Consider the following 24,810-nt stretch of genomic DNA (forward strand, 5'->3'; position numbering starts at 1 on the left):
GCTGGGCTAGAAGAAGCACAAGCTGGAATCAAGATTGCCTGGAGAAATATCAATAACCTCAGATATGCAGATGACACTACCCTTATGGCAGCAAGTGAAGAACTAACGAGCCTTGTGATGAAAGTGAAAGAGGAGAGTGAAAAAGCTGACTTAAAGCTCAACGTTCAGAAAACGAAGATCATGGCATCCGGTCCCATCACTCCATGGGAAATAGATGGGGAAACAATGGAAACGGTGGTTGACTTTATTTTTCTGGGCACCAAAATCACTGCAGATGGTGACTGCAGCAATGATATTAAAAGACTGTTACTCCTTGGAAGGAAAGTTATGACCAACCTAGACAGCATATTAAAAAGCAGACACATTACTTTGCCAACAAAGGTCCATCTAGTCAAGGCTATGGTTTTTCCAGTGGTCATGTATGGATGTGAGAGGTGGACTGTGAAGAAAGCTGAGCACAGAAGAACTGATGCTTTTGAACTGTGGTGTTGGAGAAGACTCTTGAGAGTCCCTTGGACTGCAAGGAGATCCAACTAGTCCATCCTAAAGGAAATCAGTCCTGGGTGTTCCTTGGAAAGACTGATGTTGAAGCTGAAACTCCGATACTTTGGCCACCTGATGCAAAGAGCTGACTCATTTGAAAAGACCCTGATGCTGGGAAAGATTGAGGGCAAAAAGAAGGGGACAGCAGAGGTTGATGTGGTTGGATGGCATCACCAACTCGATGGACATGGATTTGCGTGGACTCTGGGAGTTAATGATAGACAGGGAGGCCTGGAGTGCTGCAGTTCATGGGGTCAGAAAGAGTCGGACACGACTGAGCGGCTGAGCTGAACTGTCACAGTATAGGCTTTCAGCACATATTAGTTACTATTGTTGCTCTTCTAATGGGTATTTATTAAATATTTGTTGAGTGAGTGAAAGGATGAATTTGTTTTATGATATAAGTAAGTAGATAATTATTTCTTCAATGTGTGGATGTGCCATTTTTATCTCTAGTTTATTGTGTGTCACCTTTTTTCAGTTACTAATAAGCCAAACCATCACCACCATCACCATCATCATCATTATCAGCATCATCATGATTTTCACTTCGTTGCTATTGATTATTAAAGGTAGAACCTTTTCCCATCTGCATGAGTATCTAAAAAACAACTCATGTTATTGTTCCCTCCATTAATACTTTAATTGTGGAGATAACTATTTCCAAACCTATTTGATGAAGTGTCCAACAAGTTCAATAGAGCAGTCAGAAATATAAACCGGATTCACTTTTTTCCCCCCAAATAACTGAATTACATAGAGTCCAAGTCTTATGTTAATATAAATGAAATGTCAGTTACCAAAAGACTGAATGGCTATTAAAAGAATGTTTTGCTGGCAAGTAATTTAATATTAATTTGAAGATTTTCATTTCTCTACCAGGTGTTTAGTTAAGATTAGAGGTCAGTGGCCTTTCCTCTGTTATCACTGATCCCCAAATATTCTGCTTATATCATTTCACCATTAGTAATAAATCATATTATATTACAGTTATTTATTTATGTGTTTGTCCTTCCCATTAAAGAATGAGCTGCTCATTGGGGGCAGAAATTATATTTTATTCTTTATGCATCTGGAATGAGCCATTGAATATTGTGCATTTGTTATTAATACTATTAGCAGTATTATTTTCCCCAAAATAAATTGATTTTACTAAACATAGACTGTGAAAGCATCAGTATCAAGCTAGTCAATACTCAGTCGCCATGAGGAGTGTGAAGCAGACGTGTTTGTGTCTCAGTGGTCTTGCACATAATTCTCAGCAAGGCTGGTGAAAATATTCTCTCATGATAATGAGGGAAGAATCCAGATTACAAAGTTTGATTATTCCTAAAATATTTGGCTGCTTTGACTCTGACCTTCAGTATATCCAGACATGCTGTGCAAAGTACAGAATTGAAATAAAATAATCCCTACTCAAATCATAGGCTTATTTTACAGGGATAAGTCAAGTTTGTGGCTTCACCTGAAGTAAGAAGGCATTAAGTCTCCTTATCACATCCTAGGGTCACTATCAGATGAGGCATAGAAAAGACACTAGAGGAAAAGGGAATAAGAGATAGTCCAGGAAGTATTTGGTTTCTGTTAAAATTACCCTGGAATTGACTCACCAGTTAATCCCTTTTTATTTATACTCTTATTCATGATCCATTCTCTGTCTCTTTCCCTCGCTCTCTCTGTCCTTCCTTCCCTCTCTCCCTCCTCCCCCACCCTTTGCCAATAAAGCAAAATTAAAACACTTTGCTCTTGCTTTTAAAAGTTACGCTGCTGCTGCTGCTAAGTCACTTCAGTCATGTCCAACCCCATAGATGGCAGCCCACCAGGCTCCCCCGTCCCTGGGATTCTCTAGGCAAGAATACTGGAGTGGGTTGCCATTTCCTTCTCCAATGCATGAAAGTGAAAAGTCAAAGTGAAGTCGTTCAGTCGTGTCTGACTCTTCATGACCCCATGGGCTGCAGCCTACTAGGCGCCTCCGTCCATGGGATTTTCCAGGCAAGAGTACTGGAGTGGGGTGCCATTGCCTTCTCCATTTAAAAGTTGTGGCTCTCCAAATTAAACATGTTCTCATGTACTGGAGTCTCCCAATTATGGAAGAGTAACAAAATATGCTGTTTAGATTTTCAAGTTTCTCTTAAAGTAATTCATAACATATAGGTTAGGTTTACATTAGATACATATAAACACGTTCTATGGGCTTCTCTGGTGGCTCAGACCATAAGGAATCATCTGCCTGCAATGCAGAAGACCCGGGTTCAATCCCAGGCTCAGGAAGATCCTCTGGAGAAGGGAGTGGCTACCCACCCCAGTATTCTTGCCTGGAGAATTCCATGGACAGAGGAGTCCGGCATACCATAGTCCATGGGGTCGCAAAGAGTCAGACATGACTTGAGTGGCTAACACAACTAGCTCTATACTATGCTGATTCTATAATGAAAATGATAAAATTTATATGATACCAATTTTTATCCTTTGCTTATGAAATTTTAGTGCTTATAGTATATTATGCTATTTTTTGTTGACACTCTTAAGACAAATTGGCCCTAAAATAGACTATATCTAAAGTGTGCTGAATTTTCCTAAGTTTAATATGATTTTAATAGAGACAAATATCATAATTTCCTTCATTTAAGAAGTTCTGGGCTGGGGGCATAATCTCCCCACAGTCTCTGAAATATATATGTTAGCATTTTTGTGTCCTTGAATGTTCTGTAAGTAATGTACCTTTTCAGTAGTGAAGCACTGGGGACCTCAAGCACTGGGGACAGTTTTATGAGGCTCTTCTAAGTTGTGAAGCCATCTGTGGTCGCAGACTGAAGACTGAAATTGGTAACAGTTCCATCTTTAAGTGAGCATTCTCAGACGCAAAAGTGGGAAAGATTTAGGGTGCCTTGTTTTGGCTCCATAGATCCTTTGTAATAGAATGCTAAAAATAGTGTGAAAATAATTTTTATTTTATGTGGATTATACATTTATAATTTTTGAATATAAATGTATTATGTGACATTGACCTAATCATTGAAAAAATAGACTTTCTTCTCAGGCAGTAGATCTCAATCATTGTCCATGTAGCTGTTTATAAAATACACACCAGTCCTGATAATCATTACACTGAAGTTTTTATTAAACTCTGTTTCTTGATCTGTCTTTCTGGAGAATATTATCAAGTTTATTGATCTTTTCAAAGAACCAGCATTTGGCTTCATTGATTTTCTCTGTTGTCGAACTCTGTTCCTACCAGTTGTTTAAAGTGTATTTAATGGAGTCTGAGCTGCATAGTTTCCACTTATTCAGAAAGATTTAAATAACCATGAATTAATATGTGTCTGTTCAAAGCTCTCTAATTAGAAGCGAACTAACATGCAATTTGCTGGATATGACATATCTGTTAATGCACAAAGAATATCTTCTCTCAAAAGCAGTCAGTCTTAGTTGGATTGACTCCAGAGTGTTGCATTTATTTGGGGTTGTTGATATTTTTATTTTCGGTTAACTTAATTTGACACTTGTTCACTTACATTTTATAATAATCAGTGAGTGAATGAGACCCGTGGAGGTAGAATACAAGTGTTATTAAGGACTTTCTGCAATATAGAAGGGGAAAAGAGTATACAGTTATGCTTATATATCAGAAAAAATTATTTGGATATACATCATAATATTATCAAATATCTAGGCAGGTGCCCTAAAATGGGAATTTCACAGCATTCATTATATACTTAGCAAGAATCTGTATCATGGAACCAGTTTTGAATGTGTAATTTGTCTCTTTTAGGAGAAAGCACACCAAGTTTTCCTGGCAATATAATCGATATTGTTACTAATAGTTATCTTGGAAAAATATGATTTATCCCCACTTCTTTGCTTTTTAAAAATATAGTTTAATAGGAGGGTCAGTTCATAATTGCAGTAGAAAGTATGCATATGTTTAAGGGAATGTGAAATTAAACAATGAATCTAGGTGACTGGCCGGACTGAAAGGCATATGTAAGGTGTTTAGAACTAAACAGCCCATTAAAGAACTATCTTCTTGTTTATGCTTCACATAACTAAACATCAGTTTATTTAAAAGGTCGGGCTTAAGATAGTTCTTTAATGGGCTGTTTAGTTCTAAACACCTTAGATATGCCTTTTAGTCTGAACAGTCACCTAGATTCATTGTTTAATTTCACATTCGCTTAAACATATACATACTTTCTACTGCAATTATGAACTGACCCTCCTATTAAACTATATTTTTAAAAAGCAAAGAAGTGGGGATAAATCATATTTTTCAAAGATAACTATTAGTTACAATATCGATTATATTGACAGGAAAACTTGGTGTGCTTTCTCCTAAAAGAGACAAACTATACACATTCAAAACTGGTTCCATGATACAGATTTTCTCTAAGAAGAACTAAAGAGCCTCTTGATGAAAGTGAAAGAGGAGAGTGAAAAAGTTGGCTTAAAACTCAACATTCAGAAAACCAAGATCATGGCATCTGGTCCCATCACTTCATGGCAAAAAGATGGGGAAAGAGTGGAAACAGTGACAGACTTTATTTTGGGGGACTCCAAAATCACTGCAGATGGTGACTGCAGCCATGAAATTAAAAGACGCTTACTCCTTGGAAGAAAAGATAAGTTGAACCTGCTGCTACTGCTGCTAAGTCGCTTCAGTCATGTCTGACTCTGTGCGACCCCATAGATGGCAGCCCATCAGGCTCCCCTGTCCCTGGAATTCTCTTTAGGCAAGAACACCTGAGTGAGTTGCCATTTCCGTCTCCAATGCATGAAAGTGAAAAGTGAAAGTGAAGTTGCTCAGTCATGTCCGACTCTTAGCGGACTGCAGCCCACCAGGCTCCTCCATCCATGAGATTTTCCAGGCAACCTAGACAGCATATTAAAAAGCAGAGGCATTACTTTGCCAACAAAGGTCCGTCTAGTCAAAGCTATGGTTTTTCCAGTAGTCATGTATGGACGTGAGAGTTGAGCTATAAAGAAAGCTGAGCGCCGAAGAATTGATGCTTTTGAACTGTGGTGTTGGAGAAGACTCTTGAGAGCCCCTTGGACTGCAAGGAAATCCAGCCAGTTCATCCTAAAGGAGATCAGTCCTGGGTGTTCATTGGAAGGACTGATGCTAAAGCTGAAACTCCAATACTTTGGCCACCTCATGTGAAGAGTTGACTCATTGGAAAAGACCCTGATGCTGGGAGGGATTAGGGGCAGGAGGAGAAGGGGATGACGGAAAATGAAATGGCTGGATGGCATCACCGACTCGATGGATATGAGTTTGAGTGAACTCTGGGAGTTGGCGATGGACAGAGAGGCCTGGTGTGCTGAGATTCTTGGGGCCACAAAGAGTCGAACACGACTGAGCGACTTAACTGAACTGAACTAATTTATATTAATTAATGAATACATTGCCATTATTGTAGGGTGATAATGAGATTTTCCTTTACCGTGTTTTAAATAGAATTGATTTATGTTTTTTAGCATTCACCTTTTGGTTAGATTTTCTATGTATCCATTAAATGAAAATGCTCAGCAAAAGGGACATCTGGGATCTTTTAAATTTTTTTTTATTCTTTTGTCAATGTGTAATCTTAAAGATTTAAAATTGTTTATCAGTGTGTACTAATGTTACATGATAGATGCAAAATATTTTCATTAGCAATAAAAGTTAATTGGATTAGAAGAGATCACCAGTGATGACCTGACAGGTTGAAGCAAGGCACACGGAGTATTGTAGCACCTGAATAAGCAAGCCCTCCTCCCATAAGCAACTGCTATAATAAGAACTCATTGCATTTTGGGCTTCCCAAGTTTAATAAATGCATGACAGTTTCGAAAGTCACCAGAAAAGAGCACACATAAATATGTAAACTCAGAGTCATCAGTGTAAACCTGGAAATTGAAGGAAAAAAAATGTACAAAAATACATACACTGCAGAAAATCTCATCAGGACCACTACTGATTGTGGATTTGTAAGCAGATGTGGCAAGACTAGAATGGGCACTAATGTAAAAGAATGCAGTGGTACAGAAATAAGCTCATATAGCCAGGATGGTGTGAAATAGATACTCACATACTCTGCATACAGGAATATAAATTGACACAATCTCTACTGAAGCAATGTGGCAAAACATACAATATTTTTAACCCAGTAATCTTGATTTAGATATTCAATCTCCAAGACAAAATCAGAAATTCAAACAAAATGTGTATAAAATGATATTGATCATAGTACTGTATATGAAATGAAAATTAAAGCAAATTAGATATATAACAATATGCATTTATAGAATGAACATATATGTAGCCACTAACAATAACCTTTACAAATAATATTTAAAGAATGGTTCACATTATGCACTATTAATAGATAAGGCAGAAAATGAAATCCTGCTTCTTGTAGTGCAGTTCCAATTAGCAATGGAACTTTTCCAATGGAACTTTTTTCCAATTTCCAATGGAACTTTTCTAGGGGCAAAATTCAAAACCCTTTCAAATAATTTTAAAATGTGCTTTATTATAAAGATGTATGGGATTTAGTTTCAGAACTTAAAAAAAAAAAACTACCAAGAATTAAGTCAAGGGACTTTCTATGGTCTCTGATCCTTTCCTTAGTAGATCTCTTGGTCTCTGCTTTTTCTAGGCTTCTCCTTGTGCCTTGTCTCCCCCGTTATTTTTTTAAGAACATGAGTGTTCTTAGTTGCTGAGTCGTGTCCAACTCTTTGTAACCCCATAGACTGTAGCCCACCAGGCACTGCTGTCCATGGGGATTCTCCTGGCAAGATTTTTGAAGTGGGTTGCCATGCCCTCCTCCAGGGGATCTTCCCAATGCAGGGACTGAACTGAAGTCTCTCACATTGCAGATGGATTCTTTACTATCTGAGCCACCAGGGCTTAGCTTTCTCTATTTATTCATAGTTGCTTATTCTGTTTTAACTTCGAATTGCATGTGATCATCACTGCTTCCCTGGCCTACATTTGCCATAGAGAAGAAGAATTTGGTTGAACCAGTTCATTACTTTTCTCAAGAAACCAAGACATGGGTTATTTGCCTACTTAGGAATTGGCAGCCCTTGGTTAAAAGGTCGTGTTCATACTAATCGGTCATGGCTGGTCTGGTCATGAGGACACATTCACCTTCCCTCTTCAACTGCTTCCTCCAACACTGCCTGCCCAGGGTCTGCAAACTCTGTAGTGTAGCCAAACCAGACTTCTTTTCAAATAAACCTCATTATTTCATGACTCACATCTTTAGCCTGCCTTTTCTCACTTCTTAGACTTGCTGTCATTGAATTTATGATAAATCTCAAAGCCGCATCTCTTGCATGCCCCAGTGAAGTCCTTATCCGACTCCCCTAGAAAAAAACTAACACTCTCATAGTGCTCTTCTCATGTGTTAAAGAACTTGGGCACTGTACTTCCATTATGAGAGCGAGAGACTGATTGACTAAAAGGGCATGCTTTTCACATCATTCTGTGGTACAGTTTATGAAAGGAAACTGTGAGAAAGTAAGTTTATTAACATTGTAATACTAAATTTAGGGGGGAAAGCAATACACACACACACACCCCACTCCACAAATCTTAGTGTTCTAACATCCTTGCACATGGAAACCCTCAAAGTATTATTTCTCAGTTGCATTGTTTTTGTCAAATATGAACCTTCATTCAAATGGTAGAAGTGATTTTAAAGCAAGGATGTCATCATTTAAAACCCAGGAATAAAAATTTTCTGCATGAGTCAGTGTTTTTCTGTGCAAGCAAATGAACAATCACTGCATAAACTCCATGCTTTGTTTCAGTGGTTTCCTTTAGGTGGTTTCACCCAAAGCCATGTATAAATTAGTCAGATAGCACATGAGTTTAGATTTCAACAAGCTTCCTGGAAACTTGGAAACTTATATTATCTCCCAGGACCCAGAAATTGAATTGAAGCTTGATTCCAAAACCAGGTTGTAGCAATGGACCCAGGAGTCAGTAGCTCAATTTTCTACTTCTTTGCATCACATTTTCTCCCAAAAATGATGCATGCGATATTGCAGAATGGCAGGGAGAAGCCTCTGTGAAGTGTTAGATATTTGGTTCACTGGGTCCTATCAGCAGGTAGGGCCCGTAGGGAGCTTGTTTATCAGGCAGAACGATCTCATTATGAGGACAGTGATGTAGTAGAGTTTACTTCATACCCCGAAGCCATTCAAGGCAACAATGAATGAGTGATATTCATCCTGGGCCCTGTATTGTGCTATTATGACTTATGGTAACTGGCAGCATATTAAAATAGAGATCAGGGACTATGGCTCCTCCACTGAATGATGTTCTGAAGCTTCAGAGCTGTTGAATTATTCAGTATTTTCCAATTTATAGAAGAAAAGAATATGTGATTGACTATTTCATGGTACTGTAATGGAAATAAAGAAAGAGAATGCACAGGATTGATCCATTTCACAATATGTATTTATTTCTCATAATTGCATGGTGCCCAATTGTGTCTCTGTATAGGCCAGCATGGCCCTTGCTGTCAAATCCAAAGATAAGAACTTGCCTTTGGAAACTAGGGAACAATGAAAGGAAAAAACATTTTTTAAGCACATTAATGAATGATCACTACAAGGGGTCCGCAACACTGCCTTGTTTAGCTTTGAAAATATCCATGAATACCAGATTGAAAAAATAAAGTAAGGTTTGAGATAAATATTCCTTCTTGCCCTTAACGGTCCACTGGGAACAATTTAAGCTGTTTAGCATAAAGGAAGGGAACCCTGCTCAACATGATATGCAGTAAGATTACAAAATGCTTTCTTCCAGCCCCAGCAGTGCCCAAGGTAACAGGTTCTACATAAATATTTGTTGAAATGAAGAATGAATCAGCGAATGCCTCCCTCCAGAGGTAACTCACACTAAATACTGTTAAATCATTCCTACCCCCTCCCAATTCAAATATTTCCTCTTTGAAATATATTAATGGAACGGGTCATGGTGTGAATACTAAGGGTGTAGTTTTGAACCTTTGAGAGGTACATCAGGGAACCTGGGTTTGGTACAGCAGCCAAAGTAGGGATGTTGAGCTGGATGAACCATGAAGCATTATACGCCATGTGTTCCTCTTTAAAAGTATTTACTAGTGAACTAAATAAAAAGTGAACTGCCATTGCCTGAGAACTTAAACTTCTATGTAAATAGTAATAACTAACTGTGATGAACATCATCATGAAGTAACATCTGCTGGGTCAGAAGATTCCTCTAGCTTTGAGCTTAATCAGTATTAATAAAGAGACTATGAAGATAATCTCAGTTAAGCCAGCACTTTGATCTTTTAATTGCAAAGTAAAACTGAAACTGCTTAAATTTGCTTTGAACTTAGTAGATGTCCATTTTAACAACTGCCCAGTATACTTTTTCACATTAGTGCTTCCTCTCAAATTTATAAGCCCTTAAAAAAATGTCTATAAATTTATTCTCATACCCAGAGACTACACTCCAAAGACAGGGAAAACAAACTCCAAAACAACAAAATCTGAATCAATGTAATTTCCTACTATCTAAACTTGCTTTGATAATTTTGTTTTTCACTTTGCAATATTGTATTGGTTTTGCCATACGTTGGAAGCATGCCAACAAAATCTCTGGAAAGCAGACTTTAAAGTTCAAGGAAACCTTCTATACTTGATTTTTTTTTTTTTTTCTGTTCCTAGCTCTTTAAGTATACATGAAAAAAAAAATCCCCCATGATTTTTTTCGCTGAATTTATTGCCACTTTTTTCTTGCTGCAGTCTGATGGTGTTTATGAAAATACTGTGTAAATGAAGGAATTCTACACAAATAAAAGGGAACTGCTGTTTTTACACATGAAAAACAAAGATCACGCAGCAGGTACACAGATACTTGCTTATAATACCCTGGATAAAATATAGTCTGTCAATAGATTCCCTTCATGATAGAAATATAATTGCACATATAAATGCAGGTGAATATCCAGATAGTTCTGTGTAAAGCTAATATATGTACAGCATATTATGTATTTTCATGAGACTTCTACAGTGATAAAAATAGACTCAGCATCACTAAAAAAAAAGGCTCTAACCTTTTATAAAATTCTCACTTAGAAATTCACTTGAAGGAGCAATATACAGACTGTGTGTGTTTAATTTTCCCCACAATCTCTGCAAGAAGTTAATCAAATAGACAATTAATCTCTGTGATATTATTCCTATGAAAATAAGTGCATATTAAAATACACACTAGACTTCAGTCCCATTTCTCTTGACTGTTTCTCTAACTCTAGGGCTATCTAATGCCCAGCAGAGTTCACAATATGAAAGAGATACACAGAAGTGCTTTTGTGGCACAAACCAGACAATGGAAGCAATGTATTCTGCTGTATAAACACCTGTGATAAATGTCGAAAATGTGCTGGAAGATGACAAATGAGTCTTCTACCCCCACCACACTTATCTGCCGACTTGAACCTGCTTCTACTCCTTATTTCCTTTAATGATGTCCCAATCGTCTGAGGAATCCTGGGTTGAACTTCAAAGTCACCCTTGACTACTCCTTTCCTTCATCTATCCTGTCTGATCAGTCTCCCCATCCTGTTGATTCCGCCTCTATGATGTCCCCCACTTCTTTACTTCATCTCTACTATTTTCCCTGGTGTACACGGCTTTCCTGGTGGCTCAGATGGTAAAGAATCTGCCTGCAATGCAGGAGACCCATGTTCCATCCCTGGAAAGATCCCCTAGAGAAGGCAGTGGCAACCCACTCCAGTGTTCTTGCCTGGAGAATCCCAGGGACAGGGGAGCCTGGCAGTCTACACTCCATAGGGTTGCAAAGAATCAGACACAACTGAGCAACTATCATTCACTCACTACTATTTTAAGAGCTTTCTAAATGACCTCCCTGTTTCTAGCTGTCTCCTTCCATCTGTCCTTGATAGTGCCACTGGAATTATCTTCCTAAAATGTAGATCAAACCACTTCATTCATGGATATTTTCCACTCTCTACATTGAATAGAGTTGTAATTGTCCAAAGTGTCATCACAGAAATATCATCCAGGACTTTTCAGAAATGCGAATTCTTAGTTCCCAATCAACACCTTCTGAATCAAAGCACTAATGGTAAAGCCAAATAATCTATCTTTTCAGAGAAAGATAAATATCATATGATGTCTCTTTTATGCAGAATCTAAAAAGAAATGATCCAAGTGCATTTGTTTAAACAACAGTAAAAGACTCACAGACTTAGAGAATGAGCTTATGGTTGCTGCAGGCAGGGAGGATAGGGGAAGGGATAGTTAGGGAGTATGGGATGGACATGTACACCTGCTGTATTTAAAATGATAACCAACAAGGATCTACTTATAGCACAGGGAACTCTTCTCAGTGTTATGTGGCAGCCTGGATGGAAGGGGAGTTTGGGGGAGAATGGATACATGTATATGTATGGCTGAGTCCCTTCCCTGTTCACCTGAAACTATCACAACATTGTTAATTGGCTCTACCTCAATAAATAACGTTTTATTTAAAATGTTAAAAAAAAACAACAAAAAATAATAATATAAAAATTTTAAAGACAAATCATCTTTTGATAATTCTTCCTGATGATGCTGGTGCACACTGAAATTGGTCATCTACGGGATTCAGTATTAAGTTCAATTTCCTTTGTCCTTTCCTGGTGTTTTGTTCATCCCACTTTTATGATCTTATTTTTACCTGGTTATGCCTTTCTCCCTATACCATCCCACTGTTTTAGAACCTCATCCTTTATTATCTGAGATATCTCATTTGGCATTTTCTCATCCCAGTTATCATTTTGAATTGAGGCACAGTTAAAATTCCTTCTCCTGCTTAAATTCTTTTTGATCTTCTCCATTATATATTTCTCCTCCATTAGTTTACTTGAAAAATAGAAGCCAGTTCTGAGTTGAGATGGAACGAAACCTCTGACTCTGTGTTTCCTCAGCAATGTTGCTTTTACTCATAGCATTTCTCCTTTCTGCCTTGTGTTATATGTAGTTTGTGACAATGTACTTGCCTATTAAAAGATGATTTCCTCAAGGTCAATACTAGCCTCAATCATCTTTGCTGTAGGCAAAGATTGTACACTCATGTGTACAATAAGTCACACGTAGTAGGTGGCCAGTAACAAATGTGGAAACACACTGAAACATGATTTGGACTCTAATATATGATTTTGTGTCTTCATTGCTTCAAACAATAGCTCATTTGGAATTGCTCTAAAGTTTAAGGACTTTTATTGCTTGCAAGAATAAAAAATAGAGGTCTATTCAGCTATATCCTCTAAAACAAAATAAAAGTAAATATGTGCCTTAAGTCTTGTTACTCTCTTTTAAGGATCAAATTGCAACAGACATCAAGAGCAAACTTCTGGACACCAAAGGGAAAGAGAGAGGAGGGATGAATTGGGAGATTGGGATTGGCATATATACACTATTGATACTATTTATAAAATAATAACTAATGAGAACCTACTACTGTGTAGCACAGGGACCTCTACTTAATGCTCTGTGGTAACCTAAATAGGAAGGAAATCCAAAAAAAGGGACTATATACACATCTAGCTGATTCACTTTGCTGTACAGTAGAAACTAACACAACACTGTAAAGCAACTATGCTCCAATCAAAAATTTTAAGTATTGGTTTGCAGGGTGCCTGTCCTGCCACCCAGAGAGTGCATCTTTCCTGTTAGGTGTCTCTAACATGGGAAAGAGATAAAATTTGATCTCTGTTTGGTTTGTTGCTCATCGTGTTAATATTTAATCCAGTGTCCAACAAATGTCACAAAGGTATAAAATTCCTGGGACTGGTAACACTTTTGGACCTATTCGTATGCACATATCCTTTTTTGTGGTCCAACTAGACGGCTTTGTGGAGATACAAAAAGTGAAATTAATCAAGTCTTTCATTGAAAATTTATACAGAAGTGAATGGATAAAATTATAATGTTGAATAAAAATAATTTTAAATATAGCAAACTGTGTATGATGAGTTAAATCAGAGGTTCAGAGTGAAAGAGGAGAGTGAAAAAGTTGGCTTAAAACTCAACATTCAGAAAACTAAGATCATGGCATCTGGTCCCATCACTTCATGGGAAATAGATGGGGAAACAGTGGAAACAATGTCAGACTTTATTTTGAGGGGCTCTAAAATCACTGCAGATAGTGACTGCAGCCATGAAATTAAAAGAGGCTTACTCCTTGGAAGAAAAATTATGACCAACCTAGATAGCATATTGAAAAGCAGAGACATTACTTTGCCAACAAAGGTCCATCTAGTCAAGGCTATGGTTTTTCCAGTGGTCATATATGAATGTGAGAGTTGGACTATGAAGAAAGCTGAGCACCAAAGAATTGATGCTTTTGAACTGTGGTGTTGGAGAAGACTCTTGAGAGTCCCTTGGACTGCAAGGAGATCCAACCAGTCCATCCTAAAGGAAATCAGTCCTGAATGTTCATTGGAAAGACTGGTGTTGAAGCTGAAAGTCCAATATTTTGGCCACCTGATGTGAAGAGCTGACTCATTTGAAAAGACCCCGATGCTGGGAAGTTTGAAGGCAAGAGGAGAAGGGGACAACAGAGGATGAAATGGTTGGATGGCACCACCGACTCAGTGGACATGAGTTTGAGTAAACTCCGGGAGTTGGTGATGGACAGGGAGACCTGGCATGCTGCAGTCCATGGGGTCACAAAGAGTCAGACACAACTGAGTGACTGATTTGAACTGAACTCAGAGTTGATACATGATAGCTGTGACATCATTGCCATTCAGTTATCAGATGAGTGGTGTTTCTGATTACACTATATTTTTGTAAATAGAGACACAAAAGTTTGCAAACTATACCTTGGTGCTCAATTTAACAAATAGTGCATAGGAGTTAAAATAATCTTAGCACATAAAGTGATATATGCACTTATTTAGATCACTATGGGCTTCCCTTGTGGCTCAGCTGGTAAAGAATCCTCCTACAGTGCAGGACACCTGGGTTTGATCCCTGAGTTTGGAAGATCCCTGGAGAAGCACAAGGCTACCCACTCCAATATTCTGGCCTGGAGAATTCCATGGACTGTATAGTCCATTTTGGTTGCAAAGATTTGGACATGACTGAGCCTCCTTCACTTTCTTTAGATGGCTATTATGAAAGTAGATTATGAGACAGTTTTTGAAAAATCTTAAAATTTCATATAAAGCCTTTAAAAATGTGTTATTTGATCCAGTAATTTTTCTTCAGGAATTATTTCCTGAGGAAATTATACTTTTTTGAGAGGAAGTCTGTAGCACACTGCATATTATTTTATCGCATATTTAGAACAGTCAAAAATAGGGGGAAAACTTTAAGTAGTCTAACAGCCAAAGAGCTAAGTAAATTATATGTAACACCATTATGGACTTTTATGTAGTTATTATAAAATATTCTGTAAAACAGCATGATGTAACTTTTTATGGAATTGTGATCTCAGCTGAGAAAAGAAACTTATTAAACCAAAGGACAGGTTATGAAACTATGAAAATATTCTTGTAATTTCCTTTTTTTTCTTTTTATCATAAGAATACAAATAGTCTTAAGAATAAATTCTTACCAAGTGTGTGTTATGCAACGCACGGGGTTTTGTATATTAGTGCCTAAAATACCTGCTAGAATGTGAAGGCAAGATATGATAGAGGGTTAACTATGCTATCTGGATCCTATTTGCCTTGGCATCCATCACCTGTCCCCTGATAAAGAGGAGACCATATCTTAGAAGAAATTTGACAACACCTGACTAAGGGCCACTCCCACCTGGAGATGACCTAACATTTAGAGTGTAGCAGATGATAACTTCTATGCTTTGGAAATTGGATTCCTGATAATTGACAGAGTCTCTTGAGTTAACCTCAGTTCTTAACACCCACACTAATCTCTCCAACATATGTGAATGAGCTCTTTCAAAAGTGTTACATTGTTTGTGTACACACACACACACACACACACACAGATATAAATATGTGTGTGTGTTTGTGTTTGTGTGTATATATATGTATATATTTTAAAGATAAGAATCTGGCAGTATCCCACATCAGAGAAACATAATCCAAAAAGTAGAGATGAAAATAAAACCTTGTGTGAAACAGCATATACTATAAAGGTTAATTTATGACATAATTTGCTGCAATCCTTGCTGCTGACAATTTTGGGGGCATCTCTGCTTCTTTCTTGGAAGGATTGAAACATTGCCAGGTTTCAATTTATGAAGTTCATATCTGGAAAGAGGAGCAGCCAGTGCAGATAAAGAGCAGAATTCTCATTAAAATCGAGCCTCAGCCTTTCTGTTCTTTGTATGTGCATGGCCGACACCCTGTAACTATGGTCATGTCTCAAGCTTGCCTTTTCCAAGCACACTAGAGGTGGAGAAGGCAATGGCACCCCACTCCAGTACTCTTGCCTGGGAAATCCCATGGACGGAGGAGCCTGGTAGGCTGCAGTCCATGGGGTTGATGAGAGTTGGACACGACTCAGTGACTTCACTTTCACTTTTCACTTTCATGCATTGGAGAAGGAAATGGCAACCTACTCCAGTGTTCTTGCCTGGAGAATCCCAGGGACGGGGGAGCCTGGTGGGCTGTTGTCTATGGGGTCGCACAGAGTCAGACACGACTGAAGCGACTTAGCAGCAGCTGCAGAGGTAGAGACAAGTGATACAAATATGTCAGGTATGTAGTTTTGATCATTGGAAGTTTTAAAACAGACATTTACGTCTGTGAGTCATTTAAAAAGTCATTATGTTTTCATTGCCTGAAAAATTTAAATGAAGGCATTATAAAAAACATTTCACAGATCCCGCCACTGGACAGGAATAGTCAATGCAGAGCACACTAACATAATGCCTCTTCTTTGGTGCTTTTATTCAGTCATTCACCTACTCCTGACAACTTTACCTCCTGAATCTTCCTCAGTTCCACCTGTTTCTCCTTCTTTACTACCACTGCTCAACTTCAGACCTTCAGTAATATCATTCTCCTGGCTAAAACCTTCTACCTTACATGCCTGCCTTAAATTTCAGCCAACATAACACATCTGAAAATATGAGATGGTCTCCAAGAGCCTGCCATACTTTTGGCATCTCATAAAAATACCTCCACTGTCTGTCCTTGCCCACTTCTTTCCCCCATCTCTTGCTGTTTCCTTCTTTAAACTTGTTTGTACACCATAGAGCCATTTGTATTTCCTGCAAAACTCTGCTATTTCTTATTTCTGTACCTTTGCTTTCATGTGAGTGTGTTAGTTGCTCAGTCGTGTCCAAGTCTTTGCGACCCCATAGACTGTAGCCTACCAGGCTCCTCTGTCCATGGGGATTCTCCAGGAAAGAATACTGAAGTGGTTTGCTATTTCCTTTCTGACCCAGGGATCTAACCCAGATCGCATGCTTTGCAGGCAGATTCTTTACCATCTGAGCCATAGGGAAGTTCCTTTGCGTTCATGTTCACCTCCAAATTAAATATCTTTCTGCCAGTTCTTTGTATGGCTCCCTTCTGACAAACGTCTCAAATATTTTCTCTTTATGGAACATATTCCTGAGTAGCTCTGTGCATCCCTTTATCATTGCATTTCCATTGTCCTTTCAGTTTCTGTCAGTGTCTTTGATTACCCTCTGAGCTCCTTAAAAACAAGGGCTATGCCTTGTAGGTTTTGATGTCTCCAGCCCTGAGGACAGAAACTGGAATGAAGGTAGTTCTTGCTCCATGGATAAATCTGTGTTAGATTGGAATTCTTAGAACCGGGCCCAAGACAAGATTTTGATGTACACAATTGACTAAGGGAGTGCTCTTCAGGGAAAACCTAAAAGGGAGGGAGAGAGAGAGGAAAGCAGGGCAGGAAAGGGGAAAGAGCTGAGTGAGGTCACAGTTAACCTCTAAGCTTGGCCTGATCCACACACAGAGAAGCTTTGGAGCATTAACTGCCCTGTACAGTTGTTCCTACTGGAGGTAAAGGAACAACCTCTTTTTTTTCTTAAAACTCACATCAGTCAGTTATTGGCAATAGGCAGACCCAAGGAGATGTAAATTTCCCACCAAGATGGCTCTTGTTAATCAAGGGTAATTTTTAAGAGAAGGAGACAATTGTGAACTGTTAGCAGGCAACACTCAAAGTTGCTGGAGGATGGATAGATCAGTTTAATAAAGGTAATAGTGAAAGTGAAAGTCACTCAGTCATGTCCGACTCTTTGCAACCCCATGGACTTGTATAGTCCATGGAATTCTCCAGGCCAGAATACTGGAGTGCATAGCCTTTCCCTTCTCCAGGGGATCTTCCCAACCCAGGGATCGAACTCAGGTCTCCCACATTGCAGGTGGATTCTTTACCAGTTGAGCCACAAGGGAAGCCCTAGAATACTGGAGTGGGTAGCCTATCCCTTCTCCAGCGGGTCTTCCCAATTCAGGAATCAAACCGGGGTCTCCTCATTGCAGGCAGATTCTTTACCAATAAAGGTGATGGGGGACCTCTATTACATTATCACAGATGCCTTAATTATTGTTTCATTATTCCAATGTACCTATCCAAGTGGATACTTGAAGAGTAACACAATTTACCTTTTTATATGTAAAGTCTTACTTTGTCTTATTGGGATACATTACAGATAAAGTCTATTATTAGACTTTTTATTTTAAAGAATACAACTTTCAAATTTGTTGCCATGATATATTTTGAGCTCTTATATCTGTAGTAATAGTGACAATCAAAAATGCATTCACCAATATCATTTGAGTGTATTTACATTTATCCAATCTATGGAGCCTTTGTCTATGAAATAGTACATCAATATGAACTACTTGTAAGGAAATTAGTTCTGAATCTTAATTCCATCACTGTCTTCATATAAGCTCCTACAACATTACAGGTGGCAACAAAAATAAATGAATATGGTGCTTCCTACTCTCACTCCCTCAGTGCAACTTTTTGGCTTCAGAAACTCGCATTGACTCTGAAGGAGTATGTGCTGTATAAGAGACATTCAACTAGAGTACTTCCATGGAATCCTCCCACCAGGGAAAGAGAATACTAATATCTAACTTTCTGACAGAGGCTTATAGAAGGGCATTTTTTTCTGAAAGGCAGAAAAACTGATTAAATATTATTTTCCTGAAGAATTACCCAATGAAAATTTAAAAATAATAAAGGTTACCTGGTAACTTACATAATGGAATTAAGAGTGTCTAGAAATATAAAAATATTGTTGGCTTAGAATAACTGTTTCCAAGCCAACAGAGCTTGTGTACTGAAGTAAGGAAATACTGAACCTATCAGTAGCAATTCTTGTCATCAAGAGTTAGGTTTTAAGTTATCACATATTCCTTTAAGATTTGAGACATCCCATAGGATGAGATTTAAGAAAATTCTTTGGGGCTATATAAGAAAAAAAATGTCTTTATTCAAAGGAGATGCATACTGAAGTATTTCAGCAGTGAAATGTCATTATGTCTCTATTTTATTTTCAAATGATTTAGGAAAAAATTGTGATACATGCAGAGTGAAAATGTGTGCAAGTGTGGTGACATGTTAACAAAGGAAAAAATAGCAGTCCTCACTGATTTCATTTAGTAAAATGCTTTAATTTTTGAAAAACATATATATGTTCATTTATTTAAATGTTTATCAAAATATTTGAAGATATCTTGAATTGTCATTTATGTCATTTGCCATCTTTCCCCCAAATGTACTAACATGTCACTAAGTCTATAGTTTACTTTTGAACATCATATATTTATAGTTTAATGGTAGTAAAACTTCCTAAGCCATAGAACCTATGTGCTATTTCCCTATTAAAATGAACATAAAGTGTCTCTGATACCTAAGGGGCTGTTATTTCTTCATTTCACCTCTGCCTTTTCCTTGGCGTGTGAATCAAAGCTGTTTGAAACTTTTTTCTGCCATAGATAAAGTACTAAATAACTCAATTTTCTGTAGTATTTATGGTTTTCTTTCAACATTATTCTTAGTAAACAGATTCTGAAAGTATGTATCAATATCTCTATCTGTCCCCCAACTCAAATCTTCTCTGTTCTCTCAATTGTATTTGTTACTAACTTCTTAGAAGATTCTAAGCTAAATATTTTTGCTTTTAGCTTCAGGCATTCTGCTTTACCTTACAAATCTTTGGAGAGTCTGAGTAATTTCATGTCACTGTCTATACTGCTACATTAAAGGTGTTTCAGCCTTTTGCCCTGGCAGCTGTCTCCTGTGTGACAGATGGCCTCAGTTACAGGAATGTAATTCTAGAATTATATTGTAATTCATATCATGATAAAACAAGATAATTTCATGCTTATTGCCAGAATTAACTGTTTAAAGATCCCACCTAGGATGCATTTCATGCAATGGGACAAATGTACGAAATTGTGTTGATAAGTACTGCATGTAATTATGTAACGTGGACATCTCTGTGTACAGTTATGTCATCCTGTTTAGTGTGGTGAGCTCACTAGGCAGCAGTCATTGATAGGAATGATGGTAATGACTTGGACATTGCTGATGTCCCCGAAGCTTCCAGCACATCTACTCTAGATAGTACCTTAATACAGTGTTTTATTAGGAATCTTAGACCAAAATTTGGTAATTAAAGTAACTAAAGAATGGTGTGAAATTTAAATTACCTTTATTAGGAGACAATACTATGGTGGTAAAGGAAATGAATTCTAGGGTCAGATGAGCTGGATGAGAATACCAGAACTTTCATGTATTAGCTGGTATTGAGTCTGTTTGTTGATGTTGACATTATTTTGTTTATTTACTCAAGAATTCATTCACTGACTCATTCACTCATTCATTTAGTCAGTGTGTACTGAGCTGGTTAGCAGGCACAGTTCTAGGCACTGAGGTTAAAGAAGTGAATTAGAGGGACCAAGTCCTTGACCTCAGGAGGCTTACATTCTACTGTGAAGACAAAGCAAGCAAAAAGTGGGTACGTGACATCAGAGAACAATAAGTCCTATGAAAAAAAATATGAAAGAACAATCGATCAAATGACTAGGAAGGTGGTTTTGCTGGCAGGGCAGTTAAGGAGTCTTGGAGGAGGTGACATGTGGAGGAAGGTAAGGAGGAATCTATACAAGTTGGTTGGTGTGAAAAGTGTAGAGGGAACAATGAGTTCAAAGCCTAAATGAATATTTTTATGAAAGATGAATGAAACTTTGTAAGCTCAGCACGTAGTTAAGTGCTCATCAGATATTAGATAATTCTTTAAGAAATTTGGCTAATTCCATAATGTGTCACCTTTGCTCTAATATACATCTTCCTTTTCATTTTGATCATTTTCCCTCTCTTGAATTCTCCATTATTTTTCCTGTCCTTAGATCCTTTAGCTTGCCCTTTTGTTAATCTCAAGTGAGTTAAACCCTGCTTGCAGTACTCAAATGCTCTTGCTGTTAGAGGTCCTCTTTTCTTGGTTTTTGCCATTTTACTCAGCATTTATATACTGTGAGCTATGGCGAATTGATTCTCTTTCTAGATGTGGGGCAACTTCCCTCTCTAAGCTGGAATCCACAACTTCTCTGTGATCATAATAATGGTGATGGACCTGTCCTATGGTGACCTGTTGCTGTTGTGGGGATGTGGTGGGGGAGAAGTGATAAAAATGGTACCAAGATATCATTTGAAAGATGGTGCTACAAGGAAACCCAGAAAACCCAATTAGTCCCCATGCCATCAGCTCCATGTCCCACCATGGTTTGTACTTTACTCTGCCTGATACTCCCAGAAATCAGGGCTAAGTAATGACCTGCCTCTGTCTCTGGCTGTGAAACCACTGCTAAACATGACCCGCTTTTGCTGTACTACTTTCTGCCTTGTTTGGCTGTATAAGATTTACTCTTTACTTTATTAGTGTGTGCCCAGAGAGAAAAAAAAATCATACTCTAATTTGAATACAGAGAGTGTGTGTAGAGATTTGTTCAGTGCAACAGGTTATTGGAGTACTGAAGGATTGGCTAGGAAGAAAGAAAGATGTATCAGTCTGCTTGGGCTGCCATAACAAAACACCATAGACTGGGTGGCCTACACAACAGAAATGTGTTACAGTTCCGGAGGCCGAGAAGTTCAAGCTTAAAGTGCTGGCTGATTTGGTTTCTGGTGAGGGCCCTCTTTCCTGCTTGCTAATGGCCACCTTCTTGGTGTGTGCTCACGTGACATCTTCTCTATAAGTATGCAAGAGGAGAGAGACCGCAAGCTCTGGTGTTTCTTCTTATAAGAGCACCACTCTCTTCCTAAGGGTTCTGCCCTCATGACTTCATATAAAGCTAATTACTTCCCCAAGGCCCCTCCTCCATACACCATTACATTCTCGATTAAGGCTTCAAAATATGAGTTTAAAGAGAACGCATTCAGTCCGTAGCAAAAGATAACCATAAAGAATAGAGGAATGGTTGCCATCACCCCTAGCTGAGAGAGAGCCTCCAAGGAGAAGCTCTCGTCCTCCATTCCCAGAGTGAAATCCAGACCTCACTGGGAAAAGGCAAGGCTTAAAGTCACTGAGATGACACCCTGGTAGAACTGGTTGGAAGTATGCCGTCTGCAATTGGACAGAGATGCCTTGCCCTCTAAGGTATCGGGGAAAGCTGTCCATAAGATGTCTCACCCGAGGCTCTGCTAAAAAGATTATCAAGCTGCTGCAATGCACACTGCAAGAGTCTTCCAAGCAAGTATGCTAGAGCCAGGGAGCAAAACCCTTTCCTTTGCAGTCTCTCTCCAGCACCCTTTACTAAGAAAACATACGTTCCAACTAGCATAGGAAAATATTTCACAGGTCCGGACCTATTTTCAAAAAAACAGGCAAACATTTGGATTTAGAGTGGGAATGCCATAAGCCAGTAGCCATCACACTGATTAAAGTAAGAATAAGTATCATCAGAAGCAAACTAAGTGATGAATATATTGTTTGTTAATAGGATAAATTACTTTCCAGTGCCCTTCGGAGTTTTATCCATCACTGCACCATTTGTGCCTAGGGAAAAATTTTGTCCAATAGAGATGCTCAATAAATATTGTTGAATGAATGAATGAATAAATAACCTAATTGCTTCCATTGTTTTCTCTAATGTTTTTTCTCTTTCTCTTTTTTTGACTATAGCTGATGGATGCACAGATTGGTCTGTCGATATCAAGAAATACCAAGTTTTGGTGGGAGAGCCTGTTCGCATCAAATGTGCACTCTTTTATGGTTATATCAGAGCCAATTACTCCCTAGCCCAAAGTGCTGGACTCAGTTTGATGTGGTACAAAAGCTCTGGTCCCGGAGACTTTGAAGAGCCAATAGCCTTTGATGGAAGTAGAATGAGCAAGGAAGAAGACTCCATTTGGTTCCGACCAACGTTACTGCAGGACAGTGGTCTTTATGCCTGTGTTATCAGGTATGCTTTTCATCTTGTTACTGTTCAATCAATGATATCACAGGTTGCTGTCTTATATACCTAGATTTTGTGGCTCTCTCTTTAACCTCAAGGTATTGTCTCAATATTTGTATGTGTTGCTGCTTTCTAACATTTAGAATCTAAATCATAAAAAGATGGGATTGGAATTTATATTGAGACATTATTTCTGGCTTATGGAGAAAAGAGATACCATCTGGGTATCTACTTATGTTGCCAGAAATTACTAAACACTATGAAATAAAATTTATAGAGGAGGTGAAATGTTGCAAATAAAATGTAAGCAAAGACTTGCAGAAAGGATGCATAGTTTATTACTAAATGGGTTGTAACATTCTGTTATTGCCCTTCACCAGATAGTGCACAGATACCTCTGGTTCACACACATCTGCAAAGATGATTTAAGTAACATGTGTGTGCACAGGAAAGAGGAAAGCAGCCTTGCCTTGTTAGAAGTACAGAGACTATGTTTCCAGATCATTTTGTTAACTAAAAGTGCTGTGTGTGTGTGTGCCTATGTGCTCAGTCGTGTCTGACTCTTTATTCAATTAAATTTTTAAAAACTGTTATAACTGATAAATTCAGCAAGGTAGCAGGATACAAGATTAACCTATAGAGAACTGATTGCATTTCTTTGCACTAACAGTGAAATATCAGAGAGGGAAAGTTAAAAAAAAATGTCCTTTAGAAATTTCATCAAAAAAGTAAAATGCTTGAGTGGACCAAGGAGGTGAAAGGGTTACATGCTGAGAACTATAAAGCATTGATAAAGGAAATTGAAGATGACTCAAAGAAATGGAAAGCTATCCCATGCTCTTAGATTGAAAAAATTAGTATTGTTAAAATGGCCAAACTACCCTAAGTAATATATACATTTGATCCCTATCAAATTACCAATCCATTTTTTTATAGAATAAGAAAAAGTAATCCTAAAATTTATATGGACCATAAAAGACCCATAATTGCCAAATTAATCCTGAGGAAAAAGAGTAAAACTGGAGGCATAACCCTCCAAGACTTTAGACAATCCTGTAAAGGTTTAGTAATCAAAATGGTATAGCAACTGGCACAAAAACGACATATAGATCAATGGAACAGAAAAGAGAGTCTAGAAATGACCTATACACCTATGCTTAACTAATACTCAGCAAAGGAGACAAGATTAACAATAGAGAAAAGATAGACTCTTTTTTTTTAATAGACAGGTAACTTGTTCACATTTAATTTATTTATTTATTTTAAGCAAGCAGTGTTGGAAAAGCTGGGCAGCCAATTGTAAACCAATCAAGTGAGAACACTCCCTCACATCATACACAAAAATAAACTCAAGGGGCTTCCCTGGTGGCTCAGTGGTAAAGAATCTGCCTGCCAATGCAATAGACATGGTTTCAATCCCTGATCTGGAAGATCCCACATGCCACAGAGCAACTAAGCCCATCCCAGAACTACTGAACCTGCGCTCTAGAGCCTGGAAGCCACAACTACTGAAGTCTGCGTGCCTGAGAGCCATGCACCACAACAAGAGAAGCCCACCACAATGAGAAACCTGTGCATCACAACTAGAAAGTAGCCCCACTCACCACAACTACAGAAAAGCTTGCACAGCACCGAGGACCTAGGTCAGCCAAAAATAAATCACTTAATAAATAAAACTGTAAAAAGTAAACTCAAAACAGCTTACAAACTTAAGTAGAAAGATAGGACACCATAAGAGGACATAGGCAAAATTCTCTGACGTAAATCATAGCAATATTTTCTTAGGTCCGTCTTAGGCAATACAAATAAAAGCAAAACTAAAACAATGGGACCTAATGAAATTCATAAGCTTTTGTACAGAAAAGGAAACCATAAACAAAAG

General features: G+C 38.1%; 1 protein-coding gene across 1 annotated transcript in view; it reads left to right on the plus strand.

Moving 5' to 3' along the window:
- LOC108634303 (interleukin-1 receptor accessory protein-like 1) overlaps nt 1-22,998 on the plus strand; it is a 526,135-nt gene extending 503,137 nt beyond the window's left edge. The window contains exon 2 of the mRNA XM_018043697.1: nt 22,655-22,998. Coding sequence (XP_017899186.1) covers nt 22,655-22,998 — 344 coding nt within the window. The remainder of the gene's footprint in view (nt 1-22,654) is intronic.
- Nucleotides 22,999-24,810: the final 1,812 nt, after the last annotated feature.

This window comes from Capra hircus, assembly GCF_001704415.2.
Source record: "Capra hircus breed San Clemente chromosome X unlocalized genomic scaffold, ASM170441v1, whole genome shotgun sequence".
Lineage (NCBI taxonomy): Eukaryota > Metazoa > Chordata > Mammalia > Artiodactyla > Bovidae > Capra > Capra hircus.